This window comes from Anoplophora glabripennis, unplaced genomic scaffold (assembly GCF_000390285.2).
Source record: "Anoplophora glabripennis isolate ALB-LARVAE unplaced genomic scaffold, Agla_2.0 scaffold136, whole genome shotgun sequence".
NCBI classification, from domain to species: domain Eukaryota; kingdom Metazoa; phylum Arthropoda; class Insecta; order Coleoptera; family Cerambycidae; genus Anoplophora; species Anoplophora glabripennis.
Genome location: NW_019416313.1, coordinates 872,853 through 889,626, shown reverse-complemented (window position 1 = coordinate 889,626; position 16,774 = coordinate 872,853). Strand labels below are relative to the sequence as shown.

The following is a 16,774-nucleotide window of genomic DNA, read 5'->3' as shown; positions in this document are numbered from 1 at the left end:
TGCCAAAGAGGATTAGTCTATCCTCTTTGATATTGCTATAGCAACAATTCAAGTAAAGTGTCATAATTTATTGTTCCCGAGATAGCTGATACATCTTTTAAAAGTAATTTTTATTATTCTCATCTTACCTGTTCTATTTTTTAAATACAATATATTTTTTTGCTTTTTTTCTTACTTCTTTCACTCGTTCAGTTTCTTCCATTTCGATTTGAACTGAAATAATAAAAAATACCAAAATCCTTCATCAAAATTTTATGTTTTAATGGAATAACAATAAATATTTCTTAATTTATTGTGGCAATGAAGGTTCGAATCTGCATCGGAGCCAAAGTGATTTTCAAGTCGGTAGGATCCCTCATAATTCTACCCTTTCTGCTAAGAATCCCAGAAACTTCTTCGTTAACTTGGGGCCATTGTAATCTAGTCACTTTTTCCAGAGGAGTTATACCGTTTAGTGTCCGTTCTTCTAGTGAAACGATATTCAGAGTTGTAAATAAACTCTAAAAAGGAAATTTGAGACGTATCAGCTGCAATAAGACTTATTGAGATATATATACCTCGATATCAACTGTAACTTCTTTGGATAACTCAGCGTCATCAGTTTTCTCCAAGAAATGTTCCAGTCTTATTAGGTATTTGTTATCATCGTCGCTCCACTTTTGCAACGTCAGCAGTCTGACATTTTCAGGCAGTTCTCCTTTAAGGAAAGATATAGGCCCAATAGGGACGTCACCGTGAGGAAAGAATACCAATGGAATTTGGTGTTTCTTCACAGCAAGGTCTCTTTGAGTGAAAGCCTGAGATTTGGACCCTGTTTAAATGAAAAATTGTATGTGAATTTGTGCAAAAAGTAATCAACTAATCATTCCGCTATTACCCTCACTGTTAGTTGGCCCAAAAGTAATATAATGAGAACCCCTAGCGACTAGTCCTGTACCATATTCCATTTCATACAAGTGTTCGCCAAATTCATCTCTAAGAAGAGCCCTGTGAACCTAGGAACAACCACTTAGAACACCAAATCTCAGTCATACAGACGAGACTATAAAAATTATTTCAAAATTCATCCCTTACCATCAGTTCCACTTGACCATCATTCAGGCTAGATCCTCCTTCTGGTCTGTCGGTGATAACAGCAAATTCGACGCCTTTGTCGTGATCTTTCAGTACAATCCTGCTCGTCACTGGATAATAATTACCAGCCTGAGGTTCCCCATCGGTGAACTCAAAGGTAGGCCTATAATTCCTCTTCCTTTCCATCAATTCCCTGCTGTTAGAATCGGTGTAGAAGAGACCATTTGTTTCTAGTTCCGTCATGTATCGTATTATGACATCCCTGCCTTGGCCGTCGCTGAAATTAATAACATACAGATTATGTATTTTGGGATGTACAAATCATTACCCGACATCGATAGGTCCAGCCAACCAATCTATATGTATGTAGTCGGTATCAGGGTAGATTCTGATGGTTATAATTCCCCAGTCCCTCATCTCTTGTTTTATTTCAACGCTCACTTCGCTCGTCTTGATCTGATTGTCTACTCTATCGGCAAAGTTAACCGGGTCTCTATGAGAACCGTTGGGCTTGAACATGTATGCTCCAGAGGACCAGTCGCTGTAGTAGAACATCACCTGGGGCGTCACTTTCATTTCAAAGCCGTTTATGGCCATTCTGTCCACGAACCCGGTGTCACCATTTAAAACCACATAGTTATTCTAAAACAGGATAGTTTACTCGTTATTTAATAGAAATCTAAACTAACTGGAGTTACTCAAGGTTCAGATCTTTTCCCATTACATTTTTAGACACTGTTAAATGATTTACTATCCATCAATAAGTTTTTACCTGATATCCAGCCCTTATTTCATCATATGCTACTTGAGGCTGCTCTATCTGTTCTTCAGTTGTCTCTGTGTTGGATTTTTTTACTGTATACACCTTATATCCCAGTGGGGGTAAATTTTCCGCTTTGAACATCATGACACTGTCGCTGATTGGTCTACCCAAATCATCCGACGCAAATTTGAAGCTACGTATTGGGGAGTATACAGAATTTTTTACAACAGCACCTGCAACATAGAAAAATCACTTTGTCTTAATTCTTGTGATCTCATTATCTCACCTTCTGGATCGGTTACTGTCCAACCGTTACCATCAACGGGAATTTGGACGTAATGGTTCACTATCCTTCCGAGAGGATTGTACAAGAGCATTTTGAAACTGTCCGTCTTAGTTTCAGCACAAATACTGATATTAGCGAACGGGCAGTAGTGCAAATCGATGTCATTGTCCAAATTCAATAGCGAGCTGTTCAGAGAAATAGCAAGAGATAATTCTACTAGTTCAGTCATGTGAATACTCACGTTAGTGCCCTACTGATCACCACAACCGAGTCCATAATCCCAGCATGCAATCGCCTGTGGTAGTCCTTCTCCACGTCCTGCCGCTGCGTTCCAGTGATGGCGTCGTGGTGTTGCATTATACCTAGAGCGTCTTCTAATCTGTAAGTCTCGTCACGCGAGAAACCAGCCAGAGCAGTCAGTTGTTTAGCAGCCTAAACGTAGTTGTCATGAATTTCGGTACTAAATGAAAATAAAAATAAACCACCTGTAAGACATTGTTCGAAACGCGTTCGAAACGTTTCGAAGTGGGCCTCGATGTGAAGAAGCCAGTCCAACAACCGCTATAGTCTGTCGTGACCAAAGGTAGAAAATCGTCGGTTTTGTAATTCAAAGTCTGGTTTTCTCTTACAACATAGTCGTTCACAGCCTTGGCGTAGCAGGAAGGGGTAGAGTAGAAGACGTTTAGTTTTCTGCCATCAGCAAGTGCGGGATCATACTTTTGAAAACCGCTGATGATTCTGTCTATGCTGATGAAACCTTTGTGAGCTCCTTGATAGTGCACGTCGTCGCCCATAGTTATGAAGAGGTTGTTGGTGGGATAATACTGGGATCTCTCATTTATTATTCCAGTAAAGTCGTTTATCTGAAACAAAATCGTTCAAAGCATTCTGAAAGGCAAACCTCATATGTATATTCAAAAAAGTGGAATGAACGTTGTGTTTTTTATTCATCTTACTATTCTCTGCAAGTTGAACTCAGTACTCTTCTCATCCATGACCACGTGGTTGTCACAGGACGAGTCAAAGCATAGGTTGTTAGGCCAGGCGTAGGTATCTTCGGAAAATCCACTTGTGAAGATGTTTGTATTGCTGCCTAGAAGTGTTGTTTCGTTAAATATTGTAATATAACTTTTTTAACATTAAAATAATTTCTTACCCAAATTTTCGCTTCCTTTCCAAAGCAAATCCAAAGTCCTTTCGCTCTTCCTCTTACCCTTGTCTCTATAGTCAAAACGCATTATGAAGAAAGAATCAAAACCCATCTGGGAGTAAATCGAAGCTTGTTCCCTACTGTGACCAAACGGATCGATCTGCCAGCCAGTTTTCGTCACACCACATTCCCCAAAAGTTTCGTACAACCATCTACAAAACAGGGAAATAGCTGCAATTGGAATATCGGGAATTAGACAACTTGCCTGTGACCGAAGGTAAATTGGTCAATAATGGACTGGTAGTGGGTGGTCGCCTCATCGTTCATACTCCAACCCCCGTTTATAACTTCTAGCCTGCCTTGATTAATGAGTTTCTTTACCGAATCCCTCATACTTTCGTCTTGGAACTGCCACCAATAATGGAAATAGGCTGTTTCTACTTGAATAAACCTAAAAAATTTTTTACCCGCAATAAAATTAATTTGAGTCTCTCAAGAGGGTTACCTTCTGCTTGGATTTCTCTCTAGAGCCTCTACTGCGGAAGATATAACATACTGCACCTCTAAAAATATGCGATTTAATGTTACTTGTTTAAAAATTGTAGTGACAAATTACCTTTGTAGAAGTATTTGTCCACCGTTTCCAACCACCCTAAATCGTCGTGGGAATGGGGGATGAGATGGACGTTCAGTTTTGTCGGATCAGTTGCTGGACAAGCCTAGAATCAAGAAGGCTTGTTTCTTTACCGTTATCATAACGTGTTGTGTTTTACCTGGTATCCGCACTGAGCTTCTTCATACTTGGAATACAGTACCCCATTTGCCAAAGCACCGATTAGAATTAGTATTATTACAGTTAACAACATTGTCAGTTATTAGCCGGTAAGTGCAGGCAACTTTGAACGAGCACTGGTTAATCTGGAATTTATATCAGTTTTGCATACCAGATTTTATCGTATCGATTTATTTAATTCCATTCCTACTTCAGATTTGCTCGAGATAAGCGTTTTAGTGGTGTGGATTAGTTTTAAGTATAAACTATAGGCACATCAACCGAGTTTGTAAAAATTATGCCTCCATATTCGCTGAATTTAAAAGTTAATTCAATTTGAGATACTTGTATTAAGAACTTCTGTTGTGGCTGTAGCTATCAAGTCTGTATATTTTAGAAGAATCCATTTAAAACATATGTATTGGATAAACACTTGAAGTGTAATCAAGATTGATTAATAAATAATTATTGGAGACCTGTTTTGCGATATAAATAAAAATCATGTATGTTTTACATTACTTTTATAGAAAATAAAATATCAGAGTAGCACTAAATACTTAAAACGTTTTATTTAAGAGGGCTCTATAGCGGATAGGCAACCAGCGATACATTTTTATAGCTTTTATTACACAGTTTGTCTAAATATGAATTAATGCACAAATAATAGACTTTTCCCCATTTTAACGCAGATTCTCTATAAAATGGACTTCGATTGAAACTGAAATTACTTTTTGGTGTAAAGAAATTTGTAATTTACGATGCCGCTTGTTCAAAAACGGCAAATTACAAATTTTATTGGTTCTCGAGATATAAGCGGTCAAAGTTTATCGGCATTTACCTTTAATTTATAAACAATTTAGCAATAATCTTTGATCCAGTCGCTCCGTTTTTCCGAGTTCTAAGTTGGAAAAAAATTGAATATCCATAAGTTATCGGTAACATAGATAAATCTGCGGAAAAGCTGTCGCTCACACTCGCGAAAAGTGACTCAAAACACGAAAAGTGGGGGAGGGGGCTTTCGCTCCGAGACTGAATTTCGAAGGTTCAAAATGTGAAGGTACAAAAAAAGTTGCATTATCTCAGCTTCTAGTGGACCAATTTCGATCTTTTTTTTTAATCCGATGTCTCGCGAGCCAAGGAATTCTAATATTGTAATGCCAACTATCTAATTTTCACATATTTTGTTATAAACAAAGTTTATTATTCATGTATTAAATATACTGTATATTTTACCCTCGACATTCTGTGATCCTAATATGTAGTTCCAAAAAATACATAAAATTTTAATAAGTGACAAAAATTTCTTTAAAATATCAGGCGCAGTAAATACCTCTTCAAGCTTCTGCGATCCTGATACATGATCCATAAAATATATAAAATTCCTACAGATAAATCTTGACAAAATTTTCATTAGAAAGATAAATTTTGGCATTAGAAAATCTATCTTTTTTTTTATCAGGCGCAGCAAACACCTCCTCGACATTCTGTGATCCTAATACGTAGTTCCAAAAAATACATAAAATTTTAATGACAAAAATTTCTTAAAAATATCAGGCGCAGCAAATACCTCTTCAAGCTTCTGCCATTCCGATACGTGATCCATAAAATATATAAACTTCTTATAGATTCTTGACAAAATTTTAATTAAAAAGATAAATTTTGGCATTAGAAAATCTATCTTTTTTTTATCAGGCGTGGTAAACACCTCCTCAACATTCTGTGATCCTAATACGTAGTTCCAAAACATATAAAATTTTAATAAGTGACAAAAATTTCTTAAAAATATCAGGCGCGGCAAATACCTCTTCAAGCTTCTGCGATCCTGATACTTGATCCATAAAATATATAAAATTCTTATAGAATCTTGACAAAATTTTCATTAAAAAGATAAATTTTGGCATTAGACAATCTATATTTTTTATAAGGCGCGGCAAACACCTCCTCGACATTCTGTGATCCTAATACGTAGTTCCAAAAAATACATAAAATTTTAATAAGTGACAAAAATTTCTTTAAAATATCAGCAGTGGCAAATACCTCTTCAAGCATCTGCGATCCTGATACGTGATCCATAAAATATATAAAATTTTTACAGAATCTTGACAAGACTTTCATTAAAAAGATAATATTTGGCATTAGAAAATCTATCTTTTTTTATCAGGCGCGGCAAACACCTCCTCGACTTTCATTCAATGAAAAAATTTGTTTACGTATATATTTCAATACTGAATATGAAAATTAATACTACATTTTGTCGATGTCGATTTGTAACTAAAAAAAGTGCATCGGCCGGGAATCGAACCCGGGCCGCCCGCGTGGCAGGCGAGCATTCTACCACTGAACCACCGATGCTCTTCTTAATTAATTGAAACCAAGAATAAAGACCGCACTTCCTTTTATACCCATACTAAAGTTATTTGTTATTTTAGATCTCCGAGTGTGCTACTTACCAACGTAAGTCGTTCCTGGGCGCAAATGCGGCCTTCTGAGTAATAATATGCCGCCCCCTCTCCCGCACAAGTCTCCGACTGCTGACCTAACCCTTGCGATTAGAATGAGGGATAGAGATTATTATGATAACAACAACAATAATAATAATAATAATAATTATTATTATTATTGTATATTTTTTAAATCTTAAGGATTAAACTTTATATTTTAAAAAAAATCACCAATATATTTCCACTAAATTTATTTTCTTTTATTTATAATTACAGCTATAAGCCTACCTTTACCTACACACAACAAAAAATGTTCAAACATTCAACGAGTTCTTCTTCACTTCTATCACAAAAGTACGAATCTGCATCGGAGTGAGGTTCACCGTGAAATCCTCAATGTCTTCCGGCACGTCGATGGTGACACCTCGTTTAACGTTATTGTTTATGTACGCCGAACGGTTCCATTTCTTCCTGAGCTCCGAATCGTCCACACTGTGATCTAGGTGAACCAAAGCCTCGAGACTAGCGGCGACGTCGAACTTCAGCCTGTCGTTTTCGGCAAGCCACTGGTTTGCGCCCAGCGTTGTCTCCTTGATGGAGAGTATCTCGAAGGGAGCGAAGAGATTCTGGAAAAATAAGTAAACGAAAATATATGAATTCATGTCGATTGGACTATACGATCTCTAGGTTGGGATTTTGAAGAAGATACTGACAAGTTTAAGATAAGGTGGAAACTAGTAAAAATATTTATTGAATTATCATTGCAATCATGATAATACATACCTTAAGGTTAACGGTTGCGGGTTTAGACAAAACGGCATCTTCGTTGTTCTCCAGGATGTGCTCCAATCTTAACAAAAAGCTGAATCCGATCCAAGGTTCTAAAGTCAAGATTTGTACGTTGTCGGGAAGAGCTTTCTGCAGACCTGCGTACTGAAAACAAGGTTTGGTATCAAGAGTATCAGATTAGTGTAGTGTTAATTATGCTGCGTACAATTTGAAAATGAACCGATTCTATTCCGCAATTTTTGGAAGGATAAAGGATAAAAGTCTGTCCATGTTATTTGATTTTGAATTTAGAAAATTATATTACTATAGAATGTAATTAAATGACGCTTTTTTTTGTAGATGACTCTGTCGTAGGAACTTACTTCCATTTTAAACATGGCCTTGTATTCTGAGAAAGAAAGTCCTTGGGTAGAAGACAGGAACGTCCAAGCTGAGAGTAGTTTGTTTTGCGCCAAAACCCGCTCTTGGGTCGCGACTGACCTTCCTGAAACAAAATAATTTTATAATTAACTTAACTATATACCAGGTATACCATCATAAAATAATAATATACCACACCTTCTTTTAATTGTCAGTGTTGTGAGAAACAACTACTCCGAGAGCTATATGCCCCTACCGGCATTGAATTATACTCGCAACACCTAGTGCAACAGCTAGGATCGTTTGTCATCAGTTTAACCCACCAGGCACAGACCGGTTTCGGACTTATTAGTCCTCATCAGTGTGTCATAGGTGTGACAACTGACAAACGACCCAGCTGTTCTTCGTCGTATTGTCACGACAAGGAAATACATTGTACGCAGGAGCGTGACGATTTGCGCTCCCGCATACCACACCTTCTTCCACACAGAAGATATACAGAATATGTGAGTCCTCTAGTATCAAAACCCCTTAAATCCGTTTTTGATGAAAAATGAGATATACACATCAAAATATTCCTACTAAAGTTCCCTATTGACGTGTTCATTCGAATGGTTGCAAAAGTTACCTAATATGTATAAAAATGTACTCTAAAAAGTGCGTTTAGATTCAAACGCCACGAAATCCATTTGAACTAACGTTCACACCCCACTAAATCCACAATAGCCAATCATAGAAGGCTAACGTGACAACACGTGGTCGGCGGCGCTGTACAAATTTAATTTGTGCAGTTTTAGATCAGTCATTTTTGTGCTAGTATTATTGTTTTTAGTTTAGTCTTGTATTCGTTAACAAGTGCCAATAAAATAATGTCCGATATTACAACACAAATTGAAATTGTAACACCAGATAAAGGTAGAAAGTGAAGTAGAAGATGTTCCAGACCTGAGTGTTTAATTTTATTTTTTATTATTATTTTAGTTTTTTAGTTTTTCATTAGTTTATTATTAATTTTTACTCGTTTTATTAATTATTAATAGTAATCCATGATTACCTTATTAGTTTGTCTTTAATAAAAATGTGTGCCACCTACATTTTTTTTGTCATTTTCATTTGTTCTTTGTCAAAACCCATTAAATCCACTTTACTGATATTCAAAATCCATTAAATCCTATAGTTGGTTTCAAATGCCACTAACTCCATTTTTGTTTTCAAATTTGTTGGTTTATTATAAACAATTTTGTTGTGTTTGTTGCAATTTGTTGTCCAGTTAGTGTTAAAGTTTCACAAAACAAAATTTCATTACGGAGTCGCTGTCAGAAGTTGGTTAAACAGTTTTTCTTCATTTATGCAAATTTCACTAAAGTGGATTTAAGGGGTTTTGATACTAGAGGATTCATGTGAAAACTTACCGTCAGGATTTGTATTGCTTGTGCTACCGTAAACTAAATAATGTGAACCCCTCGCCACAAGCCCTTTGTTGAAGGCCTTCTCGACCAAAGCTTCACCCACTCCAAAACTGTCGTCGTGGAGACACTCTCGGTGCAACTGCAATCAGAAGTTTAGCAATTTTTTAACTTTTTTTTGGTTGATAATAGTTACCATGAGCTCAATTTCTCCGTCGCTAAGACTGCTTCCTCCCTGGGCTCTATCCGTCAATACAGCGAACTCATCCTGGCCGCTCCGTAGGAGTATTTTGGAAGTAACAGGATAGTAGTTACCAGCGGCGGGTTCTTGCAGCTTTAATTTCCAAGTGGGTCTGAAATTCCTCACCCTCTTGATCAGTTCGCGACCGTTGGAGTCCGTGTAGAAGACAGAGTCGGAGTTAAGGGACGTTTTGTACCTTGTGATGATTTCTTTTCCGTTTGCATCACTAAAAAAATAATATTTCTCACCGATAAAACACTAGTATCCTGTAGCTACTTACTCAGTTGGAATAGGACCAATCAACCAATCGAATTCGACATAGTTCTCGTTCCGGTAGATCCTCACGATCTGGCTGACCCAGTCGTTGAACTGCTGGTGTACCTCCGACACCAAGAAGCCTTTCTGTAGCGTGAACTTCGCTTTCTCAGCCACCTTGACCGCTTCCCCGGTAGGCCTGAAGATGTAAGCCCCTGAGGACCGGTTGGTTACTTTCTTGTTATCACCAACGAAACCTTTGTAGTAGAAGAACTCTTGATCGAGCTTAAGGTGCCTTTGGTTGGTGGTGATTTGGGTAACCAAGCCCGTCGCTGGATTTATCTGGATTTCTGCGTCCTAGCACAACAATGGAAAATAAACTAAATGCAGTTTTAGTGACATTGGCAATACGTTTACCTCGATGTCGTTTTCAGACATCTCTTCTTGTGTTGGTACTTTCTCAGCAGATTTTTGCACAAAGTAAGACTTGAAACCCAGCGGAGAAATATCCTTAGCTTGGAATACCAGTTCTAAAACAGCTTCGCTCTGTCTGCCTGGTATTTTCAGAATTGGTTCCGCAATGGGAATTAGCTGGGAGGGTATTAGATCACCTAGAGAGAAAACATAAGATTTATCCCAGAAATGAAGCATATCATTTTCATATTATTTCCTTCCAGTTTTGATAATTAAGAATTTTATACAAAAATAAGAGGTACCAAGGGAAATTGGTGCAAGTGAAAAAGACAGTGGACAGTTACTTCATGTTGAATAACGAAAGGACTATAGACAATACAATTGCGAGAACGATTGCTATCTTACCATTCGGATCATGAACAGTGTAATTTGACTTCTGCACGGGCAACCTCACGAACTTGGTGACAAGTCGACTTAAAGGGTTGTAGATGGTAACCACGAAGGTATCCTGTGTTTCTGTAAATTCACATTGACTGACGTTAAGCAGGCGACAAGTTGTGAAGTTTAGTACAACAGATGGCTCGGGATCAACTCTTTGTTGATCGGTAGTTGACGAAAGTTGCCTAAAATCAAACAAAGTAATATTTCCAAAGTTACAATACACTACAAGCGAAAAGCCTACCTCAAAGCCTCATTGGTGATGATCTCGCACTCATCCAGTCCCTGCGACAAAATCCTGGTGTAATCTTGGGCTACATGTTCTTTTTCCGTACCGGTTACAGCATCGTGATGTTGCATCACCCCCATGGCTCCTCTTAGAACGTTGAGATCAACTCTATCTTCTGGACCTAGATCTGCTAGAGCATATAGTTGCTTGCACACCTAGAAACGATCGTTAACAGGGGTTTATAAAAAATTTCTTTAGGATGTTTACTTGCAAGAAATTGTTCCCTTCTCTTTCGAATCGTTTAATGGTAGGCCTGGATGTGAAGTAGCCCGTCCAATAAGCGTGGGAGTCGCTGGCATAGGGGAAGAAATCGTCCTCTTTTACGAGCCACTTAGCTTTTCCGTTGGTTTCGTCATAGATGGCTTTGACGTAGCATGAAGGCGTTGAGTATATCAGGTTGTACTTGGAACCCTCCTTTTGGCGAAGGTTGCCGTAGCTGCAAAATACCGTTTTCCATTATAAATAAGAAATGATTTGTTATCTAAACACTAACTGTATCAATTTGTCTAAGTTCTTAAACCATTGCTCTGCGTTTTGGTAGTTGAAATCCTCCCCCATGGTAACAATAATGTTGCTAGTGGCGTAACAGTCCGATACGTTCTTGACGTAAGCAAAAAATTCGTCAACCTGGAAATTAGAATGTAGAATAGCTCCTTATTTCATTTCACCAGTTAAAGCCTTACTCTTCGGTCCACGTTGTAGTCGGGACTTTTCTTATCATCGATTATGGGTTCATCGGTACAAATGATATCGAAGCAGAACCCTTTGGGTGGCGAATAAGTGTTGTACATCACTCCGGTGAAAATGTCACTCTTCGAACCTGTCGAAAAAAACTGTTCGTAAATTTATTTTTTCTTAAAGAATTTTGATAGTCTAATTCCTTTACCTAGATTCGAGCTTCCTCTCCACACCATCTCAGCTGATTTGGTCAGCATCCTCATGATTTTATCCTGATAGTCTATCCTACCTAGCAAAACCCCGTCGAAGCCTAACTGGGAGAAAATAGAAGCCATTTCCCTGCTGTGGCCAAAGGGGTCAATCTGCCACCCCACCTTGGGACGACCGCATTCCCCGAACGAATCATTAAGTTTCCTACAAAATGTATAAAGTTTTAGGTGAATTAATTTCCCATTTTAAATATCATACTCGCCTTAACCCCCAAGTAAATTGATCGATAATAGATTGGTAGTGAGTGGTGGCTTCGTCGTTCATAGTCCAAGCTCCACCTATAAATTCCAGTTGGCCGTTTTTGACGAACTTCCTCACACGAGCCTTTACGGTATCATGCTGCTTGATCCACCACTTCCAGAAGAAGGCAGTCTCCACGTAGATAAACCTGTGAGAGATGAATTTATAACTTGGGAAATGTAAATCCTCAGTAAGGACCTTTCATTACTTTTTTTCCCTTTGGAGTTTATCTTAACGAACTGCTTATAGTAACATATATCGATATTTCTAATTTGCTTACCTCCTGTTATGGTCCTTCTTCAACGAGTCTATTACTGAATCCAAAATGGTTTCAACTCCTGCGATTTGAATGTCGTTTCTATCTAAAATAAAAAATTGAACACTTTGGAAACATTAAAAAAGTCTTATAAATACTGTGCTGCTAATACCGCAACGCCATTGTAAAAGTAATCAGAATCACGTTTTTGGAGTCCCTGAATCCGAATCCGGTCTCCGATTGACGAAGTTAGCTCATGTTCAAGGTTATTTGAAGGTCAACACTTGTTTTCTTGAAGATAATACAATTTCTGACCCCGGATTCTAAAAGAGCGAGCATTTTCAAGGTTACTTGAAGGTCAGTTATTGTTTTTGTGATGGTAATACAATTTTTGTTCCCGGTTTCCAAAAGAGCGCGAAATTTCATGTTCGGATACGTGGTTGACCTACTTTTTAGGTTCATGTTCAAAGTTATTTGAAGGTCAGCCCTGGTTTTTTTATGGTAATACAATTTCTGACCCCGGATTCTAAAAGAGCGAGATATTTTACGTTCGGATACGTTGTTGATTTATTTTTTAAGGTCATGATCAAGGTTATTTGAAGGTCAACTCTTTTTTTTATGGTAATACAATTTCTGACCCAGGATTCTGAAACAGCGAGAAATTTTCCGTTACATGATTGAGTAATAAGATCATTTTTCGAACTTCTTAGGTTGGTATCTCATCAGCATAGCGATATACCTATCGCGAGTATTACTTCTATAAAACTTGTCATCGCGGACCACTTAGTGTACTTGGACAGTATACCACATGATTCGAGTCAAGTATTCGAAATCTAATTGGTAATTTGTTCACTTACTGCCATAGTAATATTCGTCCACAGTTTTCAACCATCCCACATCATCGTGTGTATGTGCCACTATGTGGACATTGATGTAACCCTCTTTTACTGGATGACATGTCTGAAAACAAATTAAATAAAGTAAAATTCTTGTCAAAAATCAAAATATAAATTCATTGCACCAGCTAAGTTTTCAAATTTCATAGTGACAAACGGAACAGATGAGATAAGTAATAGAAAAAAAGAATAAGGGTTTTGGAATGTTGTCGCTTTTAAAACGATTTACCTGGTAACCACAGTTCTTTGATTCATATCCGCCAATTGATGGATGTTGTGTTGTAGTAGTGGAAATGGTGGAAGTAACTTTCCCCCAATGGATTGCCAACACAATTAAATACAAAGCTGTCCACATTTTAGCACTTATTTTCGCAGGTTATACTTGAACATATCTAAAATAAAAAAATATATGTGAATGTGACTATATTGGGTTATCAACCATTGGGCCACCCCGTCATAACTCGTTGGTTTGTGTAAGCGACATCATATTGGGAATAGGCAACAACGAAAAAATGACTACAATTTTCGAAATTGCATATTAAACATTTAGACCAGGGCGGATCTGCCGAAATATCCCACTTCTTGGATGTAAGTGGTGGATAGCAAATTCTTTCTGGAATACCTTCAGTACAACTCACATAATAAAAGTGTAGATCCCTATAGATCTGGACGAGGTCCGGAACATTTTCAAAATTGCAAAAATGTTTAAAAAATTTAAAAAAATACCTATTTTATTTGAGTTTTTTACTTATATCTTGGAACCTATGCATTTTGGAAGAATATTGAAGAGGAAAAAAAGTTTTAGAATTGAATTTTATGTACCTACACTATACTGTAAGTTAAAAATGTTTAAATTTATTACCGATGTTGCAAAATAGCAACAATTGATGAAAAAAGGCAAAATAATCAAGTTTTTTGGATAATTTTTAAAAAATATTTTAATTGTTCCGAGGGCATTCTAATTTAGGTAAAAATAACTTTAGAGTATAATAAAACAACACACCAAACATTAAAATAAAACCGGTTCTATAGGTTTCGCAAAATAATTGTTTGAAACAAATTTTGAATTATGTTGCACAGCCTCAAATAAAACATCTAGATACTTGAAATAGAAAAGACCGCTCAACCTTTCAAATAGTTTTTGAAAAATTGAAATCGGTTGATTAGAACGGCCACAGTAAATTAGATTACATTTATCAATTTAAATTTAGTTTTTTTCAAAAATTATAATTTTAAAGTACTCAGAAAGACGCTTCTTTTAAAAAAAAATTAAATTCCGTTTATTGCTTCTCGAGATATAAGCGGCCAAAGTTTATCGGCATTTCCGTTAATTTATAAACAATTTAGCAATAATAATTTTTCATCCAGTGGTTCGTTTTTCCGAGTTCTAACCTGGAAAAAATTTTCATATCCATAAGTTATCGGCAACATAGATAAATCAGCGGAAAAGCTTTCGCTCCGAGACTGAATTCGGAGGTTCAAAATGCGAAGGTACGTATGCTATTGCATTTTTTTCAATGAAAAAAATTGTTTACGTATATATTTCAATGCTCTGAATATGAATGTATTTAGTTATAATTATTACAATTATAACTAACTATTAAAATATTTTAAAAGAATTATCAAAAAAACTTGATTATTTTACCTTTTTTTCATCAATAATTGCTATTTTGCAACATCGGTAATAAATTTAAAAATTTTTAACTCACAGTATATTGTGCAAAATTCAATTCTAAAACTTTTTTCCTCCTCAATATTCTTCCAAAATGCATAGGTTCCAAGATATAAGTAAAAAACTCAGATAAAATAGGTATTTTTTAAAATTTTTTAAACAATTTTGCAATTTTGAAAATGTTCCGGACCTCGCCCAGATCTAGAGATCTACACTTTTATTATGTGAGTTGTACTGAAGGTAATCCAGAAAAAAAATTGCTTGTCTCCTCTCACATCCAGCTCAAAACAGACCCGCCCTGGTCTGATTGCCATAGTTTATTTTTTATTGTTAGCATCACTGAAATTATTAGGTATCAACAGATTTGCAAAAAGATGATTGTAATTTAATTTAATAAAAATATAGGGTGTCGCATTTAAATTTCGAAAACTGACAATTTCTTAGAAATTCCTTATTAACAAATAAGTATTTTCAAATTTCAGTGATTTATCCATTAGAATGGGTATACAAATAATATCGTTCAGTAGGTATCTATTCAGAACAAGACGCTCTCATTCAAATAAAGTGACCCACATTATTCAATGCATAAAACAAAGACGAAATAGTTGGATTTCTGACTGATAGATATTAGTGTTATTTTCTAGCGTATGTGTTAATCATTCAATTGTTTTATTAATTACACAATTGTTTCGTTATTAGTCAATTATTTTTTAATTATCTAATTGTATGAAAACTGATAATGGAGTTACGTTAGAAAACTGCTCTAAATAATAATATCATATCATCTTAAAAATGATACCTACAAGGTGTTTAAATTCGATCCCGAACGTCTTTGTCTAATTTTATAATTCAGTAGGTAAGGGTTCAAAGGTAATAATTTTAATTAATTAATTTTCAGTTCAAAGGTAATAATAATTTTCCATAAAAATCAATTTTTTTTACAAATCGGCGTCAAATGTGTTACAGAAAAACACATTGAAATGCATATCAAGGGTCACATGGTGAGAAAAAAATATTAACAATTTACAACGCAAAAAATGATTTTTTATTTGTTTTTTTTTTAAATATCTCGGTTGAATCGAATTCGGCGAAGAAAATGGGGTCATTTGTGTCCTAAATTAAATTTTCGACAAGATAGCACGGCTCCAATTTTTTTCATTGCAGAATTGTGATTCTTTTTTAATTATTTATTTCTTCGTCAGTCAAAAAATTATTAGCAATTTTTTAAAATCTATAGTTGGCAATAAATATATTTTTTCACAAAATTTGGCAGAAACCCATATGAGGGGTTGCAGATTCCAGTGGCGCAGTCAAATTTTATATTAAACAAATATTGATCAGTTTTCGACAAATTTGTCAGAGAAAATGTAATAAGCAGGCTTTGATAAAATAAATATGAACCTCAAGTGAATAGAAAAATGAAATAGAATTTTTACATTTGATCTTTGATAAAAACACGAATTAAATCGGACATAAACACTTCTTTTACAAGTGTTTTCATCTCAAATTTGAACACTTTGTATATACGAAGTTTGTCTTCCTCAACAGCTGAAACAAAAATTACGATTTCAGGCCAAAACCGGCTTTGGCATGTCATAGAAGAAAACGTGGCATATAAATACAAAATTTTCAAAAATTACATCACCGCAAATCGTGCAGTTTTGCGTTAACGCTCTGTATTTATAAATAAATATACAAAATATGTTACAGACGTTATAGCAAAGGTGTATTGATTAACTTACCAATTTTGTTCCGATCCCAAAGTTTAACCACTACACTTAGCAAGCTTAGCAATTAGGTGCTTTTAAAAGTCTGCAATCACTTTGCGAGTATGACACCACTGGAACAACTGAGCTTGGCCACCGGTGCTCGATGGCGAGATCCCTCCTCTTTATAACACTGGCGATAATTGTACAGGAATCGAGATTGATCTTAATAAAATTGTAATCTCACTCATTTAAATATGGAAAATATGAAAAGTTGTCGCAAATACTTATGAACAATATAATTATTATAGAAAATATTATGTTAAAAAAAACACGACCAAACAAATAAAAACAAACAGAGAAAACGACTAGTTGATG

At 35.9% G+C, this 16,774-nt stretch overlaps 2 protein-coding genes and 1 non-coding gene across 3 annotated transcripts; all 3 read right to left on the bottom strand.

The window, feature by feature from the left end:
* Positions 1–237: 237 nt before the first annotated feature.
* Positions 238–4,353, bottom strand: LOC108914252 (lysosomal alpha-mannosidase). Its single transcript, XM_018720025.2, has 15 exons — positions 4,047–4,353; positions 3,890–3,992; positions 3,779–3,836; positions 3,539–3,724; positions 3,280–3,485; positions 3,080–3,216; positions 2,609–2,986; positions 2,365–2,555; positions 2,124–2,308; positions 1,847–2,070; positions 1,403–1,716; positions 1,075–1,351; positions 878–995; positions 558–811; positions 238–500 (listed from the first exon to the last, which is right to left on the bottom strand). Exons 1-15 carry the CDS (start codon positions 4,137–4,139, stop codon positions 285–287), a joined length of 2,940 nt encoding a protein of 979 aa, XP_018575541.1. The 5' UTR covers positions 4,140–4,353; the 3' UTR covers positions 238–284.
* A 1,973-nt stretch (positions 4,354–6,326) lies between these two features.
* Trnag-gcc lies at positions 6,327–6,397 on the bottom strand. Its single transcript has one exon. It is a non-coding gene; the product is annotated as a tRNA-Gly (tRNA).
* A 323-nt stretch (positions 6,398–6,720) lies between these two features.
* Positions 6,721–16,541, bottom strand: LOC108914253 (lysosomal alpha-mannosidase). The gene is made up of 18 exons (XM_018720026.1): positions 16,433–16,541; positions 13,248–13,410; positions 12,980–13,082; positions 12,147–12,228; positions 11,829–12,014; positions 11,565–11,770; positions 11,362–11,498; positions 11,172–11,305; positions 10,886–11,114; positions 10,634–10,833; positions 10,357–10,574; positions 9,955–10,148; positions 9,563–9,894; positions 9,238–9,508; positions 9,048–9,183; positions 7,638–7,759; positions 7,270–7,419; positions 6,721–7,112 (listed from the first exon to the last, which is right to left on the bottom strand). Exons 2-18 carry the CDS (start codon positions 13,371–13,373, stop codon positions 6,801–6,803), a joined length of 3,138 nt encoding a protein of 1,045 aa, XP_018575542.1. The 5' UTR covers positions 13,374–13,410; positions 16,433–16,541; the 3' UTR covers positions 6,721–6,800.
* Positions 16,542–16,774: the final 233 nt, after the last annotated feature.